General features: G+C 39.8%; 1 protein-coding gene and 1 non-coding gene across 2 annotated transcripts in view; one reads left to right on the top strand and one right to left on the bottom strand.

Moving 5' to 3' along the window:
* TMEM47 (transmembrane protein 47) overlaps window positions 1-11,007 on the bottom strand; it is a 28,199-nt gene extending 17,192 nt beyond the window's left edge. Inside the window, exon 1 of the mRNA XM_057719157.1 lies at window positions 10,516-11,007. Within this exon, the coding sequence (XP_057575140.1) occupies window positions 10,516-10,741 (226 nt within the window). The 5' untranslated portion in view covers window positions 10,742-11,007. The remainder of the gene's footprint in view (window positions 1-10,515) is intronic.
* A 14,786-nt stretch (window positions 11,008-25,793) lies between these two features.
* Window positions 25,794-25,900, top strand: LOC130842814 (U6 spliceosomal RNA). Its single transcript, XR_009050587.1, has one exon. It is a non-coding gene; the product is annotated as a U6 spliceosomal RNA (small nuclear RNA).
* The last annotated feature ends 207 nt before the right edge of the window (window positions 25,901-26,107 follow it).

Raw genomic sequence — 26,107 nt, 5'->3', positions numbered from 1 at the left:
CTATTCCATATTCAGTGTTTGCAAAAGAAATTAAAGTGGTGTAAAATTCTCAATTTTCAGCTCCATTTCTTAAAAAAAAAAAAACATCTATTTTAAGATCGCATAATTGGTTAATTTCTATATCAATCTTAGTTCCCTAATTTTATAGCCCTCACAGTATTTAATCAGATGAAGTGTTGAGTCCTTAGAGATTTATTACTCTGCATTAGTTTTATACATTTCTATAAATGATATACTGATACCGCAGTGGAGCAGTGAACGTAAACCAGCTCTGCAGAACATCAGTGGCCATGGTTCTGTTTTACAAACTGCAGTGCTCTGCACAATTAAAATTAGTCATTGTTCAATGTTGGGCCAGCTGATTTGAAATCTGAGTTTGGTTTCTAAGAAGTGAGAGAACAAGTTATCATCGGTTTTGAGGAAATAATGCACAACCTTGGTCCATAAACTGGTTAGGTCTCAAATGCACTGGGAGGGATGTTTGGGATCTGGAAGTGAAACCTGAAATGAGGCTCCCATAGTATATGTCAGGTTCTACTTTAGAATATTTTGACAAAACTGACACAGTCACACACCAGAGGCATTGGAACTACACCTACAAAAGACAAGGCTAAAGATAAGTGTGTGCTTCCCTATGACAGCTTTCTCTAACAAAAATAAATAAAAGAAAAAAAAACAATAAAAATAAATATAACACAAACACACACACACACACACACAATGTTATACTTTCCCCTGCAGTTACAGAATTAAAAATTGGGCAGTCCTTATGCCATAACATCAAGTCCAACATTAATATGCAACTCAGGAACTAAATTCAAATCCTCTTTCAAGGTATTTTTATTAGCTGGTGCCAGAGTTTCCAATGTCTATAAATGCTTTAGTGTTCTGCAAAATTGTGCTGACTTACTTTACAGTCTAATACATGAGACTGGCCTGAAATTGCTACTGCATTATGAAAATTCTATGGGCCACATTATAACTGCCAAATTAGAGAATTCACATTCCCTTGGGGAATTCATGGTCAAAATTTACTTCCAATTTTCAGGAAAGGCAAAATCTAAATGATGATACATTTCCACACTTTTGAGCCAAGGTCAGTGTACCACACAAGTGCCTAAAGCTTTCCTCTGCTCGTCTCATTTCAAAACCTTTAACTCATCAAACACTGGCTAATTTATTTACCTCTGTAGGTATTGTTTATACGCTGAGATTAGTTCTGCTGTATGTAAATCCCTGAGCACACAATTGTCACTTCTAGGAAATTAGATATAATTAAAAAGCAATGAAGAAACAGATTTTTAACCTTATAAATTCAACTCCCACAGCAGGAGTGGGCAGTACTTCCCCAAGTGTATTCTAATGTTTTAATGCATGATTATTACTATTCCTATAATTCTCATCACAAAGTAAAATATTGATATTAATAACTTTTATAATCACACCGAAATTTGCCAGACAGGCACTTATATTTCTACATTTGAATTATCCAAAAGAAGGTTAACCAAAATGATATTCGTAACTGCAATCAAAATCATTCACTACTCAACCTAGAAGAGTAATCTTTCCTGTCATCTTGACATTGTCTCACAAGCCATCCACAAGTTCTCCCTAAAGTTAGTCTGCATGAGGCAGATGAAGTGGAAAACCGGAACCATTATTGAGGGAGTTTAAACTTTGTTTTCTTGGCTAAGTTGCATCCTGACCTAAATCCGTCAGCATTGCATTAATTTTCCACTGTTCCATGGGATACAGACACACAAAAAAGCAGCCGAAAGAAGAATCCGGATTCTAACTTCAATAATTAAAATGACCATCTCTTTTTTCAAACACTAATATCCAAACTTTCTTCACATGCAAACAAATATTTATGGCAAACAACTATGTGTCTTTCCTAAAATGACAAACAGTATAGACATTGTGTGCACCAGGCTGCATAAAGTCAAGTGGAATGTCAGAGAAGCACCTACTTTAAAACTCATGTTAATCAAGTTGGCAACAATATGATTTAAGTCTTAAATGTTTAGGCCCATTTATGGATAAAAAATGTGTCAAAAGTATAGCGCCAACCTGATTTTAAGCACATAAATGACCCCAGGTAACCATCCAAATGCGTAATGCAACAATTCTAATTCTGGCGGTTCAAGAGTGCCAAACAGGTTATTAATTTTCAATCCATGACAATTTCACTGAAGACTTTTGAGCTGTTTTGTGTTGATGTTTGAAGAATACACATACTTTTTTCTTTATAAATAAAGGGGCACTTTAGCTGCTTCACAGAATCCTATTATAGAAAATTTGATGGAAATGTAATTTATAATCTAAACACCATAACATATAGTGGGTTTTTTTCCCCAAATAAAACCACTGTACACACCGCTTAGCAAAAGCCCTGCTGTTAAAGTATGTTTCAGTATTTAGACAAAAAAGAAAGAAACCATCATTGCTAATGACTGTTGTTTCTTACCAAGTATTACAGTAGAAAGCTTTCATTAGCATTTGATGGTAACTAGTATTACCTAATGGGTCCTGGTATTTCTCAATATTAATTCCTAATCATAGTACACCTATAAACTTGTGATGTGTTTGTTACATCAAACATTGTTCCTTCTACACTCTTTGGAAAAAACCTAAGAAGGCTACAATTTGGAAAACTTGGTTATTTGGAAAAAGGAGAAGAAAACCCATGCCAAGACTAGGAGTGGGTGACCTGACTCTAAGCAACTGAAATGCTTTTGTGATGGGTTTAAGCGTAGCTAATAATAATCAAAGAGCAGATGGAAGACAGCCAGCCAGTCACCCACGATCAGTATTAAGACACCCCCTAGTAAACATGGAGGGATAAATTTGGCAAGCTAGTGCCCCCAACAGTTCCCTGTTAGCAAGCTTCTTTAGATGAGAGCCCTTCTTCTATTCCCCTGTGGAAGGTGAATTTATATTTATTTCCTCCATTATTACTTCGTACATTTGTATTATTTCATTAATTTGTTTAAAAGAAACTGTTTCATTCATCACCTTGCTCTCACCACCAGAATGACTGGCTGACTTTGTACCAGGACAATGCCTACTCCCTGCTAGGAAATCAATGATTATGTTTCAATGAAGTTAACTCCTTCAATACATAGAAGAAGATAGTAAAACCCTCCTGGGACATTTCTATCTCTCTTTAAGTCACCTACTGGTGCTAGGAAAAGACTCCAGGTTGCATTCACAAAGCACTATGCATTATGATGAACATTTGGTTTAAGGACCTTAAAACATGACAGAAATAAAACTCCTTTGGATGGAAATTTGAGTTCTTTTGTGGGTGTGCCTTTTCATGCATAAAGAATATGTGACTCGGAGTCCCAACTTCTATTTTTTTAACATCTTTTTTGCCTAATATGCATATATTTTGAAAAGACAGAATCAATATTTGTGATATTATGTTGAAACATGGCTCATTAAACTATCATTTTAAATCTCACAACAGTTAATAAGCTGGTAGAGACAAAAATGATCTAGATATTTTTTTCCTGGTTTTCTGGGAGCCATGGATACTTCATTTTTGCAGGGGTTATTGTTTTGTTTTATTTTATTAATGGGAGTCGTTGGTGCCAAAGGCAAGACTACAATAGAACAGAAAATTGATGGTTTACTAATGTCTCAAAATCCCAAACAAATATAGGAGCAATAAAGGGTAAGGAAGGTGTCCTTGTCTAATTTTCAAGGGAGATGATCCAATACTTTGAAAAGACTAATAAGATTTAACTGTCCATGCCTTTGACGTGTGAGGATGAAATTCTGCTTAAGGAAAAATCTGTCTTGTGATAAATAAGTGTACCTTTAAAAAAAAAAAGCCAGAATGCAGTAATAAGTTGATCTACTGAAATTTATAGGCATATAATCAATTTAAGAAACTTACATGGCTGGCTTCCACAGACTTTTGGAAGTGTTTTTCAACTTAAAATCAAGCAGTGTTTTAAAGTACCCTATCATAGGGAAACTTAGAGAAAAAGAAGTTTATGTTGATTTTGAAAAGACTTGCCATGGTAACAGTGTAAAATCTGATGACAATAAACATCTAAAAGTTAATGGACTCATCAACATAAATGAGTCTATTTGAAGACCCTTTAAATTCTATGGGAAATCAAATCTTGGATGATATATAATCTTCTAAGTAGATACCTGTTTCACATGTAGTCCTTAACTTCTTCATCCAAAATTCTATACATGAAAGTATTCAACAATCCTTCAAATACCAAGAGATAGTTATCTGCAATATTACTGGAAGTTTTGAAAACCCGCCCTGCAAAAATACTACAGCTAAGTACAATCCCTCTATTGAGTCTTTAATATTTTGTCTTGCCTCATTTTTCTTATCCATGCAATAAATTTAATTGGGCAGAATTATTTTTAAAAACCTTTTCTATTCCAAATGTACTATGATTCTGTGATTCAACGTATGGGCACTTATCAAGAGAAGGATAATGAAAAAACAAGCAAACAAAAACATCTCTGCAACTCTCATACCTTTCTAGCACTACAAAACTTGGCTCTTATATGGAATTTTTAACATTTTACTGTTCATGTACAAACCACCTCATCAGACTCAGACAAAACTTTCTAAAAAAGGCTAAAAGTTTATCATGGAACATGAAGTAGCAAATTAAGAGTCCAGATTCCTAATCAGTTTGATCCTTGATCATTTGAGACTATAAGCCAAAAATGACCTAAGGTTATATATACATAGAGAAAAACGTTCTCTATTTGTAGACAGGTTAGGTTCTTGAGCTCGTTTGATTTCAAATCCAGAGTAGCCCCATACAAGTGACCAATCATTAAAGCCATGTGTTGGTTGAGGGCAGCTTTTGCCTGAGCCAAATGCTATTTATATAATTGATTCAAAGTTCTTAAAGAAAGAAGCTATGTAGTGGTCTTTGTTCTTCAGAGGCAATAAAGAAAGAATGCAGATTTGTAGCTAGACTCCAGTGTCAGACTATACTTGCAAATGAAGCCCAACAGCATTTCCTATCCTACAACGCTCTTCTACAATGTGACCTTGCCACTGCTCCACCAAGAAGTAGAGCCCTGTTCTCCTTCCCTGGAATCTGGGCTGTACATATGGCTCCTTTGTGATTTCCCAGGCTGGTTCAGAAAGAGACTGGTTCTCTTTGGACCCTTGCTCTCGGGAAAACTACTCATCTTGTAAGAAGTCCAACTATCCTGAGACCACCATGCTAGAAAAGCCAGTTCCAGTTGAGTCTAGCCTCCAAGTCATTCCCACCAATGTGTCAAACCCCATGAAACCGTTTGGAAGAGGATCCTGCAGTTCCAGATGTTCTAGTTTCCAGCGATTCAAATCCCCCTCAGCTCCAGCTCCAGACATCCTGGAGCAGAGACAAGCCATCCTCACTATGCCCTACCTGAATTCCTGACCCACAAAAGTCATGAGCATAATAAAATAATTGTTATTTGACACCACTAACTTTGGGGATGGTTTGTTTTCCAGCATGAATAACTGGAACACTCTTGGAAAAAACCTGTCTCAACCACTGATTGAGAACTTGGTAAACTTATAAAAATACCTGGTCTCCTCAATAATATATGGAGATAACGTTAGTTATATTGCAAGTTTATTCAACACTGGGAATAATAGAGATGTCTGGCCTGGAACAGTACTGAATAAAAGGTAGTTATTAGATAATAATTTTGTGATCATGATTTACCTAGACCACTGTTAAATGCTGGGTAGTACATATCAAAATTTAAATTTGAGGCTAACAACATACTTCATCATTCAATGCAAAAAAAGTTTACCACTTGAGGAAAGTCCTCAATTGTTGAAAAAAATTATCACTTTGGGTTTGCTTCTCTGAATATATGATAAGGAGGAAGTGCAACCCTAATGAGCAGGCATGTTTGTATATTGAATCTTCATGACAAACCATCCGAAGACATTAAGTTGTATGAGGTCACATGACTGATATGTGGCCAAGTTCAGGGCAGTTTGAATGCAAAGCCTCATGTATTCTCCACGACACTACTATGCCCTCCTACAGGATTATGTTATAATTTACCATAGTTCATATAGAAGTTTACTGTGATATTTAGGTAATATAACCCAGGGGCTTACTTTGGAGCACCTACAATCCTTTTCACTAATATATCCAGTAGTACTCTACGGTCTCGCTAAGTGGACTTACTATTAAACAGAAACTTGAAAGTGATTCTCCAAATTTATTCCTGACAGCAGGCAAAATCTATTGCTTGAGATATGCTTTTGTTTGTTTTGGTTTTGTTTTGAAATGTTTTATGAAAGGCCAGGCGTCTCACATATACATCAAATCCCTTAGCTGACAAAGACTGATCTAAATGGCTCTCTGGAGATTACAATCATTCCACAAATGTGAGCAAAAGAGGAATTATATCTGCCCACAAATCAAAATGTCCTTTGTAAAAGTCAATCTGGGGAACTTCAGAATCTTGGGAGATCTTAAAAGAAAATCATCATGAACATATTGAAATGTTATACTGGGTTTTCTCTGGATAATTAATCAAGAAAGTTTTGGTGCTAAGTGCTGCTCTTTGAATAATTTTCCACCAGTCTACGCTGTATATGTTAAATAAAATTCCATTTGTTCTACTTCTGTTCTTTTTTAGGAAGCCAGAATAGAGTATAACTGTTGTGACCTCCAGGCTTGCTGAGCTATTTGTAAACAAGCATCAATATCAACTCATTTCAAGCAACAAGCTGAACCTTCCCTGGAGTAAATCTCATTGCGAAGTTTTCCAATGAAATTCTGTTTGCCAATTAAGGTATGGATTGGAAATATGCACAGATGATACACATCTGAACTCAGAATCACTATATCTCAGATTTTCTAAGATTTGCAGGTGTTTAGGCAGTTCTGTTTATCTTAAACCACCACCCAAGACAGGTTTTCTTATAATGCCTTTTAAAGTGGATTTTTACACCACAGTTTTTAAAAATTGAGCTACATAGAAAGCACTCTTAAAAGAACCCCTTGTCAACTGAAAATAATATTCACCTGTTATTAGCATACAGTGCACTGCCATTTCAAAACTGCCAGTGATTCATTACAAATGCAGCTATTTTTAGGACAGTGCACGAATGTTAACAGTATTCCTTGAAAAAGGCACTATTTGATCAGGTATTTTGTGGATGGAAAGATGGATAAATGCCATTTGTTATATCCCCAAATTACTCTCAGTAAATTGTGTTCATTTGGCCAACTGCATGTCCTTGCATTTTGCTTAGTCAATAAATAACACAGACATCAAAAAAGCAATCTGATTTATATGAAATAGCTATGTATTTATAAATTTTAAAGAAGAAACATAAAATCACCCCAGAGGTTATACAGTACCTTTGAAGTCAAGTTTAGGGTGTCAGAATTGTGTATACACTTGAGTAATCCTATTTGTACTAAGGATTCTCTTGTAATTGCTATGGCTGTGAAACCCTAATAATTATATCCTAGAAAAAAAGTTATCAAAACTAAATGTGACTAAGCAAAAGTCTAAAACATTACTACCATTTAAAAATAATATTTAAGATGTATTAAAAGGCTGCCAAAATCAGTAGTGAGGAAAACCATCCTTAGAAATTCTGTGGCCGGCAGCTATGTGAGTAGTACCTATTCTAAACTTCCTAACAAGCATACTTTATTTTTTTCTCCTGTTTCCACCGCGAATGACTGTCTATTAGCCATTTTTTCATTTGTCTTTCTGGGAATTTATAGCTTAAAGATGAATGCCTGGACAGTCCCCCATATACTGAATTGGGACATGGGAGAAAAGCATTACGGTTGACTGACACCCGGATTACTGGTTCGTACTAGAAGTGCTGACGCAACCTTCAATACACCAGGACACAAAAGGCATGGTTCTGGTTCTGCTTAAAACCATAAAACAGGTTATAAGCAGCAAACGATGCATATTTGGTACCAAAATTAAAATGTGGCTTTAAAAATAATGGCTAAGGGTAAAGTTTCTGTAGGAACTGGGCCTAAGTAGGACATATTGTCATCAGTTGAAACATTCCTGAAATTTCCCTTCTGTATTTACAAGCTTGCCTCTTCACGGCACTTTTAGTTCTAATTAAGACAAAGGTTTTTAATTAAGCCCTGAAGATGCTGGTAAAGCGCCTTCAGTAAAACTGTCCTTGGTGGTTCCTCCCGAGGTAATTTCATTTCGAGAGACAATGAAGTGGATCTCTTAAAATCTTCAGGGAAGACATTTCCCTCCCTGCTTTCTGCTATTCAACACAGCAAACAGACTGAGAAAAGCTGCCTGCCCTTTGGAACTGGCAAGAAAAGCATTGCCCGTTTCATTTCAAGGTTCCCCCCTTGTTTCAGAATACTGGTGGACAGAAGCTTCAAGTGCAGGGAACGCTGTAAGAAAACAGACTTTGTAAAGTGCGGAGATAGAGCAATTTTCCATATTTTGTTTCCTTTCCTCCTGCACCCTCCCCACCCACCACCTTGGGGAGGGAAAACGAACTGCTACTACATAAAAAAAGTCAAGAACTTGTTCCAGATAGCCTCCAACAAAACCATCTCCACCACCCCCATCTGCTTCTGAAGTATACTTTTTCTAGGATGAAAACTATTTTATTTTCAGGAACGCAAAAAGAAAGAAATGCTGTAGTATGAGTTTCAGCAAGAGGGTAGAATAACGGGCTTTAGAGGAAAAAATCAGAAACTGTACCAGCCTCTGGTTCTTACCTTGCAGAGTCCTATTATCACTATATTTGCATTAAGCTTGTGTCTCTCTATTTCCTTGCTTAGAGACGAGAAAAGCAGAGATAAATGGGTATGGAGGCAATTAAGGAAAGATTAGCAAACACTGCAGACGCTCAACAAACTAGAGCTGGCTTCTCCCCATTCCCAACATTCCTGGCCGAGAGAAAAGGATACGGGCCTGAAAAGAAAATGGGAGCTGAAGCTCGTTTCTCTAACCTATCTGAAAAGTCTTTATGCAATCAGGGGGCTATTATTTCAGGAGACAGTGAGAAAGGGGCAAAAGATTCACGTTGCTAAGGAGACGTGGGGAAGCTGGCATTCCTACATAAATTTCCATTTCTATTGGAGAGGGGAAAGAAAAGATATTTTCTCCAAAGTTTATTTGGATCCCCTGGTTACTGAAGAAAGGCATTTTACCAACTTATTTTATCTTTAGTTGTAAACAACCAACCCTGAAAAAATTAAAAGACCTAAATGTTGACCTCCCACTGCCAACCAGTTCCTTCCACAGTGAATTAAGCAACAAAGACGAAATCCTTCAATGGAAATTTTGAGGTAATATCAAAGAAAAAGCCTTTTGTAAACAATCAAATTTATGGAAGAAACTAAAACAAGTGAACTAATTTCTCTTATGACAAGAAACCAAAGACAAAAGTAAATCTGATTTTCATAGCTTTTTGTCCTATTTCAACTTGCCTGGAACTTGACACGTTTCCAGTAAAGCTTTATAAATAGTCCCAGAGAAGACATGAAACTGTCACGAAGGAATTTAATGAGTTTCTCAGGGGTGCGCGTGTAAGTGTGTAAAATCACAGCCTAGTCCTCTGCCTTTTATTCCCCTTTCTCTGCACTGACACCAGCAGCTGAGGAATCAAGATTAGCGAGGAACAGAGGTGTGCAGCAAGAAATCGGAAGTTGGCAGATTTCTGCTAAGGGCGTAACTGGGGTGCAGGGGAAGGCAACTGGGGCTCAAGGAGAGAGTAAAGCAGTAAAGGCCCTCCGTGACTACCAAGAGTCTTCTTCATCCTCCACCCCATCCCTTTGCTGCCTCCAGTGCTGGCTGAATAAGCCACAACTTTCCAGGCTTCTGTGAGTACCTCATGCAGAAGAGAAAGATCTGGAGGATAGAGGAGGCATTTGGAGTGGGCAAGAAGAGCAACTCTCAACCAAGGACGGTGTCACCAAAAAAGGAAAGGAAATTAAAGCCTGTCCCTCTCCCAACTCTTCACATTCCTCAAAAATTTAAGGAACTAAAATCCAAAGCGAAACTCATTGGGGAAAAGCCAGATAAAGTGGAGGACAACAGGCAGAAACGCGGGCACTCAGAGGTAAACTCAGGCAAATTCCTCCTTGAGAGAGAACTGGGGAAGCCAGAGAGAACCCACAGCATCCTGGCGGAGTTGGGGCGTTTTTGCTTGTGTCTTTTTCAACGGGGATGTGAAAGGCGTTGCATTTTCAACACAGCCACATGGTTCTCGCCTTCAATGATAACAATTACCCAAAAGAGCAAACGTGTTACTCCGGAGCCCGAGGAATGGCCAAGGGAGGAGAGGGCGTGGGACATGGCCCTGGGTTTGGCGACCGGGACTGGGCAGAGGAGAGGAGTGGAGGTGGGGGAGGTGGCTGGAGCCCGAGCATCCGCGAAGGGCCAGGAGGGAGGGGCGGCCTAGGGTGGGGGGACACAGAAGGGGGGCGGGTAAAGGTGGTAGCCGTCCAGGCAGCGGGGCGCGGGGCGGAAGGCAGGGGTCGCGGCGCGCCGGGCCCTCACCGCTGCTGAGCGTGGACTCGCAGTGCCAGATGTCCAAGCTGGCGGGTTTCCGGCAGGACTCCCAGAGGGACAGGTAGTACTGGTGGTCGGCCGTGACCCAGGCCGGGCTCAACACGGCCCCCAGGTCCAGACACAGCGCCAGGAAGATGCACACCAGCCCGACCAGCTTCAGCGGGGTCAGCACCGACACGCGCACCTCCTCCATGCCGCTGCCCGCCGAAGCCATGCCCCGGGCGCCGCAGCCGGCCCGCCCCGCCGGAGACAAGGACGCCAGGCGGGTCCGGAGAGCCGGGAGCCCGACCTTCCACGGGGGGAAGCAGCCGAGCCGCCGCGCGCGGGGACTCGCTCTCTCCGGGCTCCGCGCGGTTCCCGCCGCACCGCGAAGGTAGGTCTGCGGGGCGGCCGGCCGGGGACCGGGCTCGTGGGCAGCCGCAGCGACGCCGATCCCGCCGTGGACCTTCGCCGCCGGCCCCGCGCCGCGCTCTGCCGGCGCCCGCTCCGCCCTGGCGCTGCCCCGCTCGCTCGCTCCGCCCCGGCCCCTCCCCGGCTGCAGGAGGCGGCGCCGAGCGGGGAGGGGCAGCGGTCAGCACCCGGGCGGCGTCTGGCTCCGACTCCGGGCTCCCGGCTCCCGGCGCGAGAAGCTTGTGCCCGCCCCGCCCCTGCCCGGTGCGCGCGGAGTGGGTTCCTTCTCTCTCTGCCCTCCGTGCGCGGTGCGCGCGCAGCGAGTCCTCTACACTCGTGTGCTTCGCTCACAGAGCCTAGTGCGAGCCCTCCGCCCCCGAACCGCTGCGCGGGGCAATTCCTCGAAGCTGTCCGGGCCCGGACCTCGCCCCTGACCTCGCTCGCTCCGGGGTCGCCTGGTTTCCCGCTTCCACCCCCCTCCCGTCACGTGGGTTTCCTTTTCTTAGCGAGCTGGGGTGGGTCCTTTTCTAGAAGGCGTCAGCTGTAGATTCCTGGGTTTCCTGAGCTGTGGCTATTGGAGCAAAGAGAGGTTCTCTCTTTCAGTGATGTAACACGCCTCCTCCCGACCCGCCAGTTTCTCACCCCGGGGTATTTGGAAGAAGGTGGAGAAAAGTGACGAAAGGCATTTTGTTCTCTTTTCAAACTCAGGATGGACCCAATCTTGGACCTGGTGTTCCCCCCGCCCCTCCAGTTTTCTCTATTTCCTAACTTTCCCCGCCAGCCTACTGCCGCTTCTATTCTCTGGGTTCTTCTCCTTTCGCGCCCCCTAGGAAGGGCGCTTGCTAAAGGGAACGAACGCAGGAGCTAAAATGGGAATGAGAGCTCCCATAAAATGTGATGTAAACCTTACTTGCTTCCCAGTTGCTGTGTTCCTTGCACGTTGTGTAAAACCTTTGTTCGTTCGGCTTTATGTTATGCCAAGTTGGATCTGAATCCCTCTATGGCATTAACATTTTCTGTGCCCCGAAGACCTAGCCCAGGGCCTGGCATAGGAAAAGTGGCATATCTTTAAGTGATGAATCTACGCATGTTTACTGTGTACTTGGGGATAAGGATTCAGCCCAGTTCGACCTTGTCTCTGTTTTTAAGCAGACGCTTTATTTTTCCCCTGTACATGAGGAAGAAACTCCCCTTGAAACTGAATTTGCAGTTGTGTAATTGACTAGTTCAGCTTGTGATTGGTAGGTTATCTGTCTCTTGTATCTCCTTGACTATTTTCCCTTTTTCCTATAAAAGAAATAATTTATTGAATAGTAGTTCTTTAGGGTAAGGGGTGTTCCATTTTCACTGTCTGAAAAAGTTGGAGGGAAACCCAAAAATCGTGCTTAAGATCTGAAGAATGGAAGAAATGCCTTCTCTCCTTTAATGAAACACCATCCTCAACGCGGCAGGAGTTCATACTTTTTGCGCACAACAGTTTCTTTTCTTCTAATCACATCTTTCCATAGGGCTGACTACATTTTGACCCAAGCAACATTTTGAATGTAAGGAATAGTTGAGTTAGTGTCAAATGATTTGAGAATAAGAACCAACCCAATGTGAAATTAAAGCCCATGGTTTTCTTATATTTGGAAATTAGAGAACTGGCAATTTTTCCCCTACCTCTCCATCGTGGTATTTACCGCTCTTAACAAAGAATTGCTAGAGCACTCTGAGCTCCTTAACGTCTAACTTCCAACAGGCTTCTTGGCCTCCCAGCCTTCCAAGGAGAAAGAGGCTTATGTGCTTATCCTTGAAAACAGTTCCTAATGGAGCACTGAAAAATTAAAAACCAGGACGATTAATAGGGATGACCAGGCTTGGGATATTTTTCTTTTACCCAGATATATGTTTGTGGGTTTATAATGTACATTTGAAAATAATATTTAAGAATATTTTTAAACTATGCCCTCACGGTTATCTTTTTTTCCTCAAAGTTCAATCACTTGCCTTTTAATAAGTTCCATTCCCAGTCAGCCAGTATTTTTCTCTATCTTTGTTCCATCTAATTTGGGCTTTCTTCCTCCTCTGCCCCTTTCCTAGCCCCCACACCCCACACTCGTTTTGCTTCGTTTTTCTGGCTTGGTCTCAACTGCTTACTTGAATAACTCCATCCTTCATTGTACCACCTATAAAATTGTCTCTGTACTGTCTCAAAAATTGGAAAAATAAGGCATTTTTAACAACAAAAAGCCAAATTCTCCTAAAATACTCCATTCCACTTTTAATTATGTCTAGAATTTGCACAGCATAATACAGATCAACAGTCCTTAATCCTCATTTTCAAAATACAAAAAGCTCTCACGACAGAAGTTTGTTTTTTTTTTCCTTATCTTTTCATAAGTTTGTAGCAAACTCATTTGGAAAAGAAAAAAAACAATTACAAACTGATGTGAAACTATTTATGGTTTTGGTTATCCCACTTAGTGTGAATAAATATGGAGCCACAAACCCTATTGGGTGTTGTCTAATTTACAACATATGAACCATAGTATCACTCAACAATCTGAAAAAGTCTGAGTTCCTCAACACAGCTGGCCCCAGAGGTTTTATATAAGGAGTGGTGAGTCTGCATTTACTCTAAAGAGGGAAACAGTGGAGCAGGTATTCTAACAATAGTTAACATTGAATGAAAACCTACCAAAAAAAAAGTTATCTGGCCGAAAGTGGGATAGGAGGTAACAACTAAGGTGTGTGTGTGTGTATGTATGTAGAAATAGAAACAAGAATTGAAAAAGACCCATATCTGAGAAATGATATGGGCCTATATATAACTGTGAAGAAAGAGTCCCAAGTTTAGCTGATCTTACTAGAGATCTCTTAGAAGTGATGACTGTTGACCCTTCATTATGGTGCCACACAAAAGTCAGAGACCCCCTCTTTCACCTGAACCTAGCCTGGGCACCATGTCACCATGGTCACCCCTATCCCTGGACCTCAGGGGGGCAAAGGCTAAGAGCCCAAATTCTATCCCACGGTATAGAAGCTCCATTAAAATTGGAGTCACAGAACTCTGACGTGTAACTTTGCCTGAGTTGTGTAGCCAGGGAAAGGCAGGAAGGAGTCATTCCCAGACTCTGAAGTAAAGGAAGAGATCTACCTCAGGTTTGAATCAATCAGGCCAAGAAAAACAGGGCAGTAATGTAAGAGGTGAGGTCAGATGGAAAAGATTGGGCAATTCATCACAAAAGTAGGGAAGAGTCATGGTGTGAGGTAGAGGATGTGGAAGAGATAGAGGGGCCGGGGGGGTGGGAGTGTGGGGGGGGGGGAGGAAGGAGCACGTTCCAGACTTTGAATGTATCTTAAGAGAATAAAGAGGAGTAAATGTCATGTCTTCTCACAGTCTGTCAGCAAGGGCACCATCTCTACATTTGCTTAGCAGTTGAAAGGTACAACTACTAAGGTTCAGTCCTTTGGGATAAATCAGAGGGGATGTAATCAGTTAAGAAGGGAAAAATGATTTACTGTTTTCAGGAATAAGCCCAGCAAATCTCATACACTGTTCAAGTCACCAAACTTGTCACTGTCACAGCAGCCCCTGGTTAATGTCAATCCTGTGCCCCTTCTTTACGGTTGGCAGTGGGGAGATGTCGTCCAGTTTTTCTGAATCCAGGTCACCATCCATATAAAGTAGGCTTTATCTACCAGGGACAGGGCAATTTGGCTCTGCAGTTTTAAGTCATGCATCTCCTCCCAGCTACTGGAAAGGTCTTCCTATACCAGGAACTAAGTTGCTATAGAGAGGAAGAAATAGAATGGAGGGGAAAATGATGAAGCAACTGTTAAAAGATTAGAAATATCCACCAGCTGTTTTTCCAGTGTAACAGATAATAATGTTGGCAAAATACTTTAGAAATTAGAAACAAAGAATAATTCAGTGGTTTACTCTCTTTTTACTATAATTCCAGTCTCGAGGTCCATGCTAGAAGGATTCTGATGTGGGTGAAACCACAATATAATAAGGCCTGCCTGCTATTTATGATGGTTAATAAGGTCCAAGAGAGTTCCAGGTTATGGTGTATTCTGTATTGCATTATTGAGATTTCTTCTGTTGTGACAAAATTCTTGGCTTAGAGTTATCGCAAATAATTGTGACTAATAATTACAATTTCTGCTCTTTTAAAAAAGAATATTGGTGAAAATGAAGAATTCCACATCCAAATAACTAAATGCAATCATTTTCTAATGTTTTTTATGATTTAAAAGTGTATGATGTTGAATCAGTTGGATTTAAGTCAATAAAAGCACATTCATTGTTTCACATTATGTGTGTTTTGAGTGTTTCAAGTTACTTCTTATTTCATAATAGTACCTATGACCATGATAATTTACTTGCCCACAAAGAAAGGAAATAAATCATGAAAGGGAAAATATGAGGCCACTGGAGTTGAAGTATGACTAGGTTTTTTAAATTAATTAATTAATTAATTGGCTGTGTTGGGTGTTCATTGCTGCACACGGGCTTTCTCTAGTTGTGGCGAGCGGGGGCTGCTCTTCACTGTGGTGTGCAGGCTCCTCATTGTGGTGGCTTCTCTTGTTGTGGAGCACAGGCTCTAGGTGCATGGGCTTCAGTAGCTGCAGCACACGGGCTCAGTAGTTGTGGCTCATAGGCTCTAGAGCACAGGCTCAATAGCTGTGTGGCTTGGGCTTAGTTGCTCCGCGGCATGTGGGATCTTCTTAAAGCAGAGATTGAACCCGTGTCCCCTGCATTGGCAGGCAGATTCTTAACCACTGCGTCACCTAGGAAGCCCAGATGATTAGTTTTAAAGTAAATATGTTTATTGTAATGAAAAAAGTGTGTCGGATGCCCAGGAAGTAGAAATACAGAGAAAATTAGAGTATTCCCAGTAGGATTAATTCTAAATGCCTCTTCCAACTTTTTCAAGCTTCTCTTTTCTTAACAAAACCAATTATGGCACAAATCTCTCTCCATATTTATATTTTATTTGTATTCACTTAGAGCTTTGTGGAGAAATGACCAAGTAGAAGCACTTCTAGTACTTCATGACTGCATTTTTAGAAAAAATGTATTGGAGCATATGACTACATTTTTAAACTTCTGGTTTCTTTGTTTCTACAACTATAAATTGAAACTTTCAGTTACTCTGAAGCAAATGCATGCCTACCCACATATTCTCATCCTGGTGGCATTTCAGTTATCCTTGGCCATCATCATCAGGATACATCATTTCCACATCTCTCCTGGTGTGCCCAATGCGTGAGGACTAAATCTAAATTGGAATAATGGAAGCCTCAGAAATATTGGGGTAGGATGAGCAGGTTTAGATTTTGCTTGGTGAAGCTGGCAGGGGATTAGTGTTGAATCATGACTTGGGTTTGACTTAAACACAAGTCCAGGGAAGTTAGAGTAGAGGCGGATCATCATCATTAGGAATCATCGCGGGGAATTGTTCACATTTTCCATTGCTCTCTTTGGAGCCCATTAGCTAAGCTTTCTCTGTGACTTTAGATTTCAGTCTAAAGCCGTCTTTGTGCACTTCTTGTTGAGTTTTCATAGAGACCTTTTGCTCTTAGACATTTAAATGAAGACACCTGTGATGATGGAAAAATTCTAAGAAGTACCTGCCTAGAACCTCCCCTCCCACATTAGACTGCAACAGTGTCAGTTTCTCAACTCAAAAATAGTTTCATCCATGATGGTTGGCACTGTTGTATTCTCTCCCATTGCCTTTTTTTTTTTTTTTGTAACATAGATGGTCTTGAAATTGTAGTAACTGGAAGCCCTTACAAGCCCTCTCCTGATAGGGACTATGTAGTGTAAGAAAGTTATCTTTCATTAGAAATTCTGGATCCCGTGTCTCTTTTGTGACCTGAAGCACTCACACTCACAATGGAAAAAAAAATGAACCCCAATTCATACATCTCAAGCATAATGATGGCTCAAAGTTAATTGAAAGAAAGGATGAAATTAAAAAAGGATTAAGTAGAAAGGGTACCCAGAGCAATTTATATTCACACTTCCAAGTAGAAGAATGCAGCTAAGCTGTTTCTCTCTGGAATTTCCAAAAGGTGGTCTTAAATGTCAGCAATGCTAGGGGATTGAGACTAATGGAAAAAAGATCCTCTTAGGAATTGTATTTCAGTGTAACTCTCACCTCTAGATTTCATCTTTTAAAATTTGTCTGTGAAGTTAGTGAGTAGTACTGCATGATTCATCAGTAGTCTGTCAAAATTCAAAATGTCAGTTCATTCAGGTCCAAACAGATATTGGTAGAAATATCAGAACAATATGAAGATCAGAGCTTTTTGTCATTCCCTGAATCATTTTTTTCAACTTTTTCTTAACCTGCCGGTTTCACGTTTTCCCCACTTTCCTTTCAAGCTTTCTGGTCTATTGGTAAACAAGAATGAGAATTATTTTGACTCAGCCAGACCAAGGTTAAGATAATCACTCTGGAACCTACTGAGTATGTGGATCTGGGCTTGCCATTAACCTGAGATCCCTTCTTTATAAAATAGGGTAATACCTATGTCATCGAGTTGTTGTGAGGACTAATGAGGTAATTTATATAATGTGTGATGTCTGGCATATGGTAAGCACTAATCGTAATTATTATATTAGCATAATCCAGATGTCAGCTAAGGCCTTTGGGTCCCTAGGAGATTTAGGTAAACTTTGTTTGACTCTATAATTTCAGGATCCTTCGGAATCCAAAATCCTTTCCCAAATCCTTGCTGCTTCTGTTCTTCTCTGTATCTGGTTCTGCATCTAGTCAAATGCTCAATTCTGCCCCTAGGTGCAAATGTCAGCGCTCACCAAATTTCCAGGAAAACAACATCAAATAACGCTATGTGGTTTTGAATTTATGAAACTTCTGACAACTTGAGAAGCCATGAGGAAAGGGTGCTACACTGTAAAGAGGAAAGCCTTTCACATCTTGCTTGTTTCATCAGAACCCACATCTGTCCTCTCTTCTCTCACTGTCAGTCCCATCCCTTCCTCCTCTCTCCATCTGCTCATTCAGTGGGTACCATTCCTTCGGCTCTAAATCCTTGCTACTCAAAGTGTGGTCCACAGATGCCAGCAGTACTGGAGTCACCTGAGAATTTGCTAGAAATACAGATTCCTGACCTTTCCCCTGACCAACTGACTCAGAATCTGCAGTTAAGTGGGATCCATAGTGATTAGTGTACAAATTAAAGTTTGGGAAGCACCTGATCTACATCATCTTCTCAGGTCTCTCAGGGATCAACCTCTACTGCAGGTAGCTGCATAAAAGCAGCTGCTAACAGAATTTTTAAAAATCACCACTTTCTTCCTTACTCTTCAGTGCATTATATGGTAATCAGGAGAATGGAGTTTCTTTCACGTCCACTTCTCAGCAGGCTTTCATCGTCACTAATTTTGATCCCATTGGCAATGATTAGTCAGTGTTGTATACCTTAAGGGTCATCAGTGTTTTCTTGATTCAATAGTTCCAAATCACCTTTTTTTTTGTTTTGGTTTTCACCCACTTCTGAGAGCTGTCATTCTCAGTGCAGTCCCAAGAGTCTGAAGATGTATTAACTAACTGATGAAGAAAAATGATGATGCTTCTCCTGTGCACGTTAAAAACTAACTTTTAAGACTGAGGAACACTAAGAGTGACCCCTGGCTTCTTCTGAATTCACTTTGAGACATTTATTGCAACTTCACAGTACATAAACAAACTACTAGGGATCAAGAAGTAAAAGGCAAGAGTTCAATTATCCAAGTCATCTGAAAGAGCATCGTGGAACAAAGTACAACAGGGCAGCTAATCCCCACTGACAAAGACCATCAAATACAGAGAGTCACAGGCCTGGAAATGATATCTGTAGGTAAAGTAAGAGGATGAAGCTGCATTATTGTGGTTTCAAACTCAGGCCACTTTGACATTTGATCTCCAGACTCTTTTTAAATTCCTTATCTTTAGCCAGCCCAGTTATTAGATTTGGGAAACTCACATATACTATTCTTAATTGACGAACTAACAAACAAAAAGCGGTGTGCCAGTGAACAGGGTTGAGAACATAAACTGCCTGTGGATGTGAAAGTAAGCCGAAGATGTCATTTGAGGAAGCTTACCCAGGGGACATGATGTATGGAATGAATGGATACAGGATGTTTCAGTATGATGAAGAGAAAACTAAAGTGAAAGACAAAATTTACTTTAAAAATTACAAAAGCTCAATTATATATGAATAGTTGGCAGGTCAAGAGAAAAAAATAGAAGATAAATAAAAGTTATTGATTATTAGAGTTGACAGTTAAGACCAAGGGACAAGCTAATAATCCTTGTAGGGACCAATTTCTCATAGCTGGCATAGAATTAGGATGATTGACGCCACCATTCTATGTTTTGACACCATCACCCTATGGTGAACTAAGTGAAGCTGTGATTTCTGATAACCCTTTATTATTTCTTGACAAGATATCACCAATTTTGATAAAGCAAGACAGATAAAGCAAATTCTTAAACACATTCAGAGAAGTACATTTTTCTAATATATTCTACTGAATATCTTTTGCAATTTTTCTCAACATGTTTTGAATTTTCTTTTACCATTTCACTGTCACTTTCATTTCAATCTCTGGACACTTCTTTGGTCATACATTTTAATACTTTGTGTGTGTCCAGGAGGGAGATCACATATTTTGTGTGTGTTGTGTGTGCTTTGGGTTTTTTAATCTTTTTAAATCTATTTTTTCATTGACTGAATTAGTGTGTGCTGCTGTTCTGTATGCCTTTCCTGGAGTACATTTCTCTCTTAGAAACAGGCTTTCTTTTAGGAGAAAACTTCAATCTGGTTTTCATTCTTTGTGCAAGTTTCTGAGTACAGGATCAAATAATAAAAGGAAAAATAAATACATTAAAGTTGTTCTTTGGAGTCAGCGAAACTAGAATAGAAGTTATTTTAAAAGGTGTGGTTTTAATTATTGATAGACTTGCTGCAAAATCCCTTCAGTTAGTCCATGCTTCTTAATTCTACTTTCATTTATCATATTCTTTGAAATTTATGGTGTTTTCCTGGTGAGTTTCGGTGTTTACTCCCTTTCCCTAAATTCAGTGAGAAAAACAGAGACAGTGAGAGGTTAAAACAATCAAAAGGCATTTCTAAAGTATATATACATGATTTACCTTTTCCCATTTTAAAAATCGTCCCTCTTTTTATTTCTTTTTATGCTGTTGTCATATTTAGTCTCTCCCATGATCCACATTCTGGCTTTTTTTTTTAATAAGCAAGCAGTGAATCAAATTGTCTGAAACACACACACACACACACACACACACACACAGCACAACACAGCACACACAGCCTATGCCCTATTATTTGTATGACATCAAATACTGGTGACTATCCTTGTCTCTCCCCAGGAAATATGTAGAACCATCTTTCCCTGAAGTATAGTCAAATTTCCTTTGGATGTGAGCAATTTCACCAAACTGAAAACTCTGCATATTTTAGGATAATGTTCCTACTGCTGTTTTACTGAATATGTGGCTGGTTTTGCCATTACCAAGCCAGAACCATGCCAACCAGCATGTCATCAAACCCAAATTTAGGACACAAGGTCTGGCCAACTAAGTGTTCTAAAGGAACAAGGCAAATATTAAAAATCAAGAGTGCCATGCAAAATCCAGACGTAGGATTGCTGAATCTATAGTGCAAAATGTTCTCTCTGTCTTTGATCCCTGTTCTCAGCCAGACTTCTTTACTATTGAAGGGACTTTTTCACCACTCCATTTTCCCTTCACTCTTTCAAATGGTTTTCCAACCATGTCCAAGTTTCTCATCATATCCACTAACGCTACAATGTTTGGTCTTGTAAGGGATTTCTTGCCTTCCCATCATCCCTTCGGGGAAGTGGCAGAACAAATGTAAGATTGTGTACATAAATGAAGATAGTGTTTGTGGTAATCATTAATGGTACATTAAACAGAAAGAGATCAGAAATAGAGAAATTTCTCTAGATTAAGTTAGAGTTGATTATACTTTGAATAATTTATTTGACTCCATAAGAAGAAAAAGTTTTTAGACTTCCTAGGTGTTGCAGTGATTAAGAATCCGCCTGCCAATGCAGGGGACACGGGTTCGATCCCTGCCCCAGGAAGATCCCACATGCTGCGGAGCAACTAAGCCCGTGCACCACAACTATTGAGCCTGTGCTCTAGAGCCCATAAGCCACAACTGTTGAGCCCATGTGCCACAACTACTGGAGCCCATGCGCCTAGAGCCCGTGCTCCACAACAAGAGAAGCCACCACAATGAGGAGCTTGCACACCACAATGAAGAGCAGCCCCCGCTTGCCACAACTAGAGAAAGCCCATGTGCAGCAATGAAGACCCAATGCAGCCAATAAATAAATAAATAAATTAATTAATTTAAAAAAATGTCCTGGAAAATAAAAATAGAATCTGGGTAATAAAGTCTAACCTTTAAAAAAAAAGAAGAAAAAGTTTTGAAAAGCATTATATAGAAAAAAATGCAAAGCCTGTTTGGAAACAACCAAGATATGTGATACTGAAGAGTGACCAGTTGAAAATGATTCCACCATTTAGTCTATTTGAAAAAAATATAATTCAAAAGACAACTTACAGAAAGTAGAATAGTGGTTGCCAGGGGCTGGGAGGAAGGGAGGCATGGGGAGTTACTATTAAGTGGGTTTAAAGTTTCAGTTTTAGCAGTTCTGGAGATTGATAGTGGTGATGGTAGCACATCATTATGAATGAATTTAATTCCACTGAACCATACACTTATAAATGGTTAAAATGGTAAATTTTATGCTATGTGTATTTTACCACTATAAAAAGTTGGAAGGAATAAAAGGCAACTTTATTTTTTTCTTTCCTCCAACATCTCTTTAAACATTTTTAATGCAGGGTAATCTTCCTGCACTCTTTGTTGAAAACTCTTATAGAGCTCATGAGTGTCTGTTCACTTTCATGTAACAGAGTGTTCCATGGTCACTTTAGGTGGCAAATATAATCTTGATTCAGCAATTAGAATGTCCAGCTATGCGACTTCCCTGGCAGTCCGGTGGTTAAGACTCTGTGCTCCCAAGGCAGGGGGCATGGGTTTGATCCCTGGTTGAGGAACTAAGATTCCACATGTCACACAGTGCAACCTAAAAAAAAAAAAAATGTCCAGCTGCAATATATTAATAAAAACTCAAAATTTCATTTAGCATTAATTCTTTAGGTTGGACATATAAAGCTACTCTTTTATAAAGGGGTGCTGCTTCTATTCTAGGTCTATTTTTATGTTGCTGATCAGGCTGAGGGGTTCAAGAGATGGAACTGGTCCTACTTTATTCTTTGGAAATTCATTAATTGCAAAAGGGAGTCTCTGTCACCTTCACTCTGGCATGCCAATATCTCTTCTATTTGGTATCTCAGTTAAATTTGAGTGAAGGAGAGTTCCATTATAAGACCTTCTTACAATGTGCTGTCAAATTTGGCTAGAAGGTTGAGAAAGAGAAAATACTGTGGGCATTACTCAGATGACTGGTCCAGGACTGTCAGAGACTTCCAAGTTGTGACACATTAGTATTGATAACCTAGTGTGTGAGAAATGTAGGTAGCTCCAAATCAGATTTCAGTACACATCATTTTATTAATATTATTAATTATAATTTTTGAGCACCTATAAACTGCTAGCATTTTCTAGGGGTTTTACCCATGCTTTTTAAATTTATTAAATGAATACAACCACACAAAGAGAAAGGTGCCAGCGCTGCTTTTCAGGTGAGGTAACTGAGTTGCATAAAGTTTGAGTTACTTACCTAATGCCATGCAGTTAAGTAGTAAAGCTGAAAGTTTTCTCTTCTGTCATCTGAAATTGATAGAACATCAAGATCACTTCATTATTCTCAACTAATGATTTTTTACAAGGAGGCCTAAAGCTATGTTACGCTGAAGGAACAAGAGTTGACAAGCACTGCTAATTGCCTTTTGTTCTATTCCTGCTAGTAGACTTCAACTTAGGACTGACACCCCCCCACCCACATTCACCATTTTTTCTTCCTCTGGCATTGCTAGTCGCTTTTTTCTCCACCTTGAGATTTAGTCTTTCAGACTAAGCAGTATTTATAAAAAAAATACACACCAAGCTCACTTTGTGCAAAGCATGATCTGAATACTAATACAAACCAAAAATTTGTAAGACTGCTGTTTTAACCAGGGATGAGTGATATCATCTTAAGTGAAAGATAATATATAGGGACACAGAGTCTCCTAGTTCAGATATCTTTTGTACTGTCATACTTTATATGTCCTTTTTTTTTGGCTGTGCCCCACGCAGCATGTGGGATCTTAGTGCCCCGACTAGGGAATCAAACCATGGCCCTCGGCAGTAAAAGCGCCAAGTCCTAAACACTGGGCCACCAGGGAACTCCCTGTATGTCATTTTAATGTATAATGATCTCATGTAAGAAACCTATTTCTATTCACCCAACTAACTAACCAAAATTAACTAACAGTCTCCACTGTCTGGGTAAAGCAGGTCAACTGACGCCTAGGACATACTGAAGACTCAGGGCTACTAGGCTACTCTATTGTAGCCTCACTCACTGTGTAGATGGGTGTTTACCAAGAATTATTTGTTTGTTCTGATACCTGTTTATAGTGCTTGCCCATGTTCTGGTAATTGTCAAATTAACTGTGGGAGAAGCAATGGTGAAAAGTTGGAAATAATTACATAAAAATCTAGCTGGTGTCCAACTCCAGAATAACTCCTAAGTGTCTAAGTTCCCTTTGTACTTAAAATAAAAACAAAACCAAAACCCAGATAATCATTTATTTATGAAAGATGTTAGGAGACTTCTAATAATGAGCTTTATTCAAGGGAAATGTCTTGGACCTATATCACAAGACTGGTAAATAGGTGCCCCTTTATGAGGAGGTCCCATTTTACTTGGAAGAACAAGGGCTGAGAATGTGAGTGAAACATTAAAAGTGCATACACATGTGTACACACATATATACACATGAAACGATAAAGTTGGAACCCTAGACAAGGATACTCCTTTGTCCCACAAAGGATCCAAACCACCAAAGGCCTCACCTCAGCAATGGGCAAGGAACCATCAGACCTCATAGAACCAAAGTCCAACTGTGACTCCATATAACAACAACAACATGGTATTAGAACCAGACTCTCTAGCTCTTCATGTGGGTAGATTCTAGGAGAAGAATTGACCAAGTAAATTCTCCTTTTCTTGATTAATGCAAGCTAAAGCCCTCAAAAAGGAAACATTGCACATACTGCTAGTAAAACATGTGAGGTTTTAAGCAATCAATTTGAAAAATAAAAGAGAGATGACTTTGTTTACATCCCAACGTATTGAAAAAGGTCATGAACAGTAAATCCCATTTTAGGAAATGTTGGATTGAATATAAAATGATCTAGTTATCTTTTAGGACCAGAAATACATTATTTAATATCCATTTATTTGCCAATGTAAAAAGCTACAGATTTTAGAGAAATTCTGATTTGTACAAAAAGGCATTATAATTTCTGTATTTAAAGTTTTTTTCTTGCTTTTGGTTCATCCAATAATTTCACTTAGAGATACATATCCTAGAAAAATTCTTTATAGTTTTAATATTAACTTTATTGTTTTGATATTGCAGTTGGACCAATCTTTGTACTCAGCTCCATCCAGGTTAGTTGTTTTTTGCATCACAAAAATGATATGCATATGCAGTTAAAAGACCTAAGCTAAAGCTGGTATATATGCACCTTTATCCCTCATGAAAGACCAGGGCAGGTTCTGGCCTTGGGCCAGAGCATTACTTGTTCATGGGCAGTGCAAGAAATGCAGATAAAGGAATAATATAAGAAGCTGCACCCTGGGGAGAAGCCAGGTAGAGCACATAAACAAATTTTCAACCCTAAGTGGCAGAGCAAGAAGTAAAATCCAGGTGTACGGCAGCCAGTGGGACTGAGGGAATGAGGTGATATCTTTGAAGTTCACAATGGAGAGAGGAGAGGTAGAATGGAGAAAAATTCTCTGAGAAGCAATAGCTACCATTGATCTATCTATACAAGGCATCCATTGCCTCCCACTGTTTAGGAGGGTGCTTTCACAGGCTTTCCCATGGCCTCAAGGCTATGGGTTATTTCTCAGCTAAAAACATATTTTTCCGTTTCCATCGGGTTTGTGTACACTATTCTAACTTTGTGGAGACACTACTGAGCATGGGTGAGGTAGAAATGGGTATTGGAGTGCAGTGTAGTTAGGTCCCTGGAAGGGATTATATCCAAATGACCATAAATATTGTAAATGATTTCCTCTACTCTAGAGAAGCAAGTCTACATCTCACAGAGTCTACCTCTGAGCAAACCGCCAACCCTAAAGCTATTTTTCTTCACAATCACATTTTTTATTATGAAATACAGCATATTTACAAAAGGGAGGTATGTCAATTTAACCAATAACAAATTAATGAGTACTTGTTAATCATATTAGAATAGAATATTAGCAGCTCAGAGCCCCATGTATGCTCCTCACTGATCTCTCCTTCCTTTCTTCAATCTAGATGTACTCATGGTCTAAAAATTTATATTATTTATTCTCTTGCTTTTACTTTATACTTTTACTACATATTACTACATAAACAATTTAGTATTTAGATTTATCACATTTAGTGCTATATGAATAAAATCCTATAGCATGTTTTTTTCTGTGACTCTTTTTTTGAACTTCATAAATGCCAATGCATGCAGCTGCTATTCCTTCATTTTTTTCTCTTGCATAATAATCCATTTCATATTTATACAATGAATGAATCTTTGTTTTTCTGTGGAAGACCGTTTGGACTGATTCATATTTTGCCTTTAAGAACAATGCTGTGCTGGCTTTGGCAGCACATATACTAAAATTGGAACGATACAGAGAAGATTAGCATGGCCCCTGCACAAGGATGACACACAAATTCATGAAGCGTTCCACATTTTTTCCTTCTGGCCTGGAGCCCACGTGGTGGGGAGGCTGTCCCCTCCGGGGAGATGGCCAGGACTGGCAACACCAGTGTGCATGGTGACCTGGCCTCCAGCAGCACCTCCCTCCCACCGACCCCCTTCTGAAAGGCCTGCTCATCTTCATCCTCGACTGGGTGTTACACATTTTCCAGGGTTTTTTGACCAGTGAAGAAAGTGATTCTGG

The sequence above is a fragment of the Hippopotamus amphibius genome, chromosome X, assembly GCF_030028045.1.
Source record: "Hippopotamus amphibius kiboko isolate mHipAmp2 chromosome X, mHipAmp2.hap2, whole genome shotgun sequence".
Taxonomy (NCBI): domain Eukaryota; kingdom Metazoa; phylum Chordata; class Mammalia; order Artiodactyla; family Hippopotamidae; genus Hippopotamus; species Hippopotamus amphibius.
This window is presented reverse-complemented; position numbering and strand designations above follow the sequence as displayed.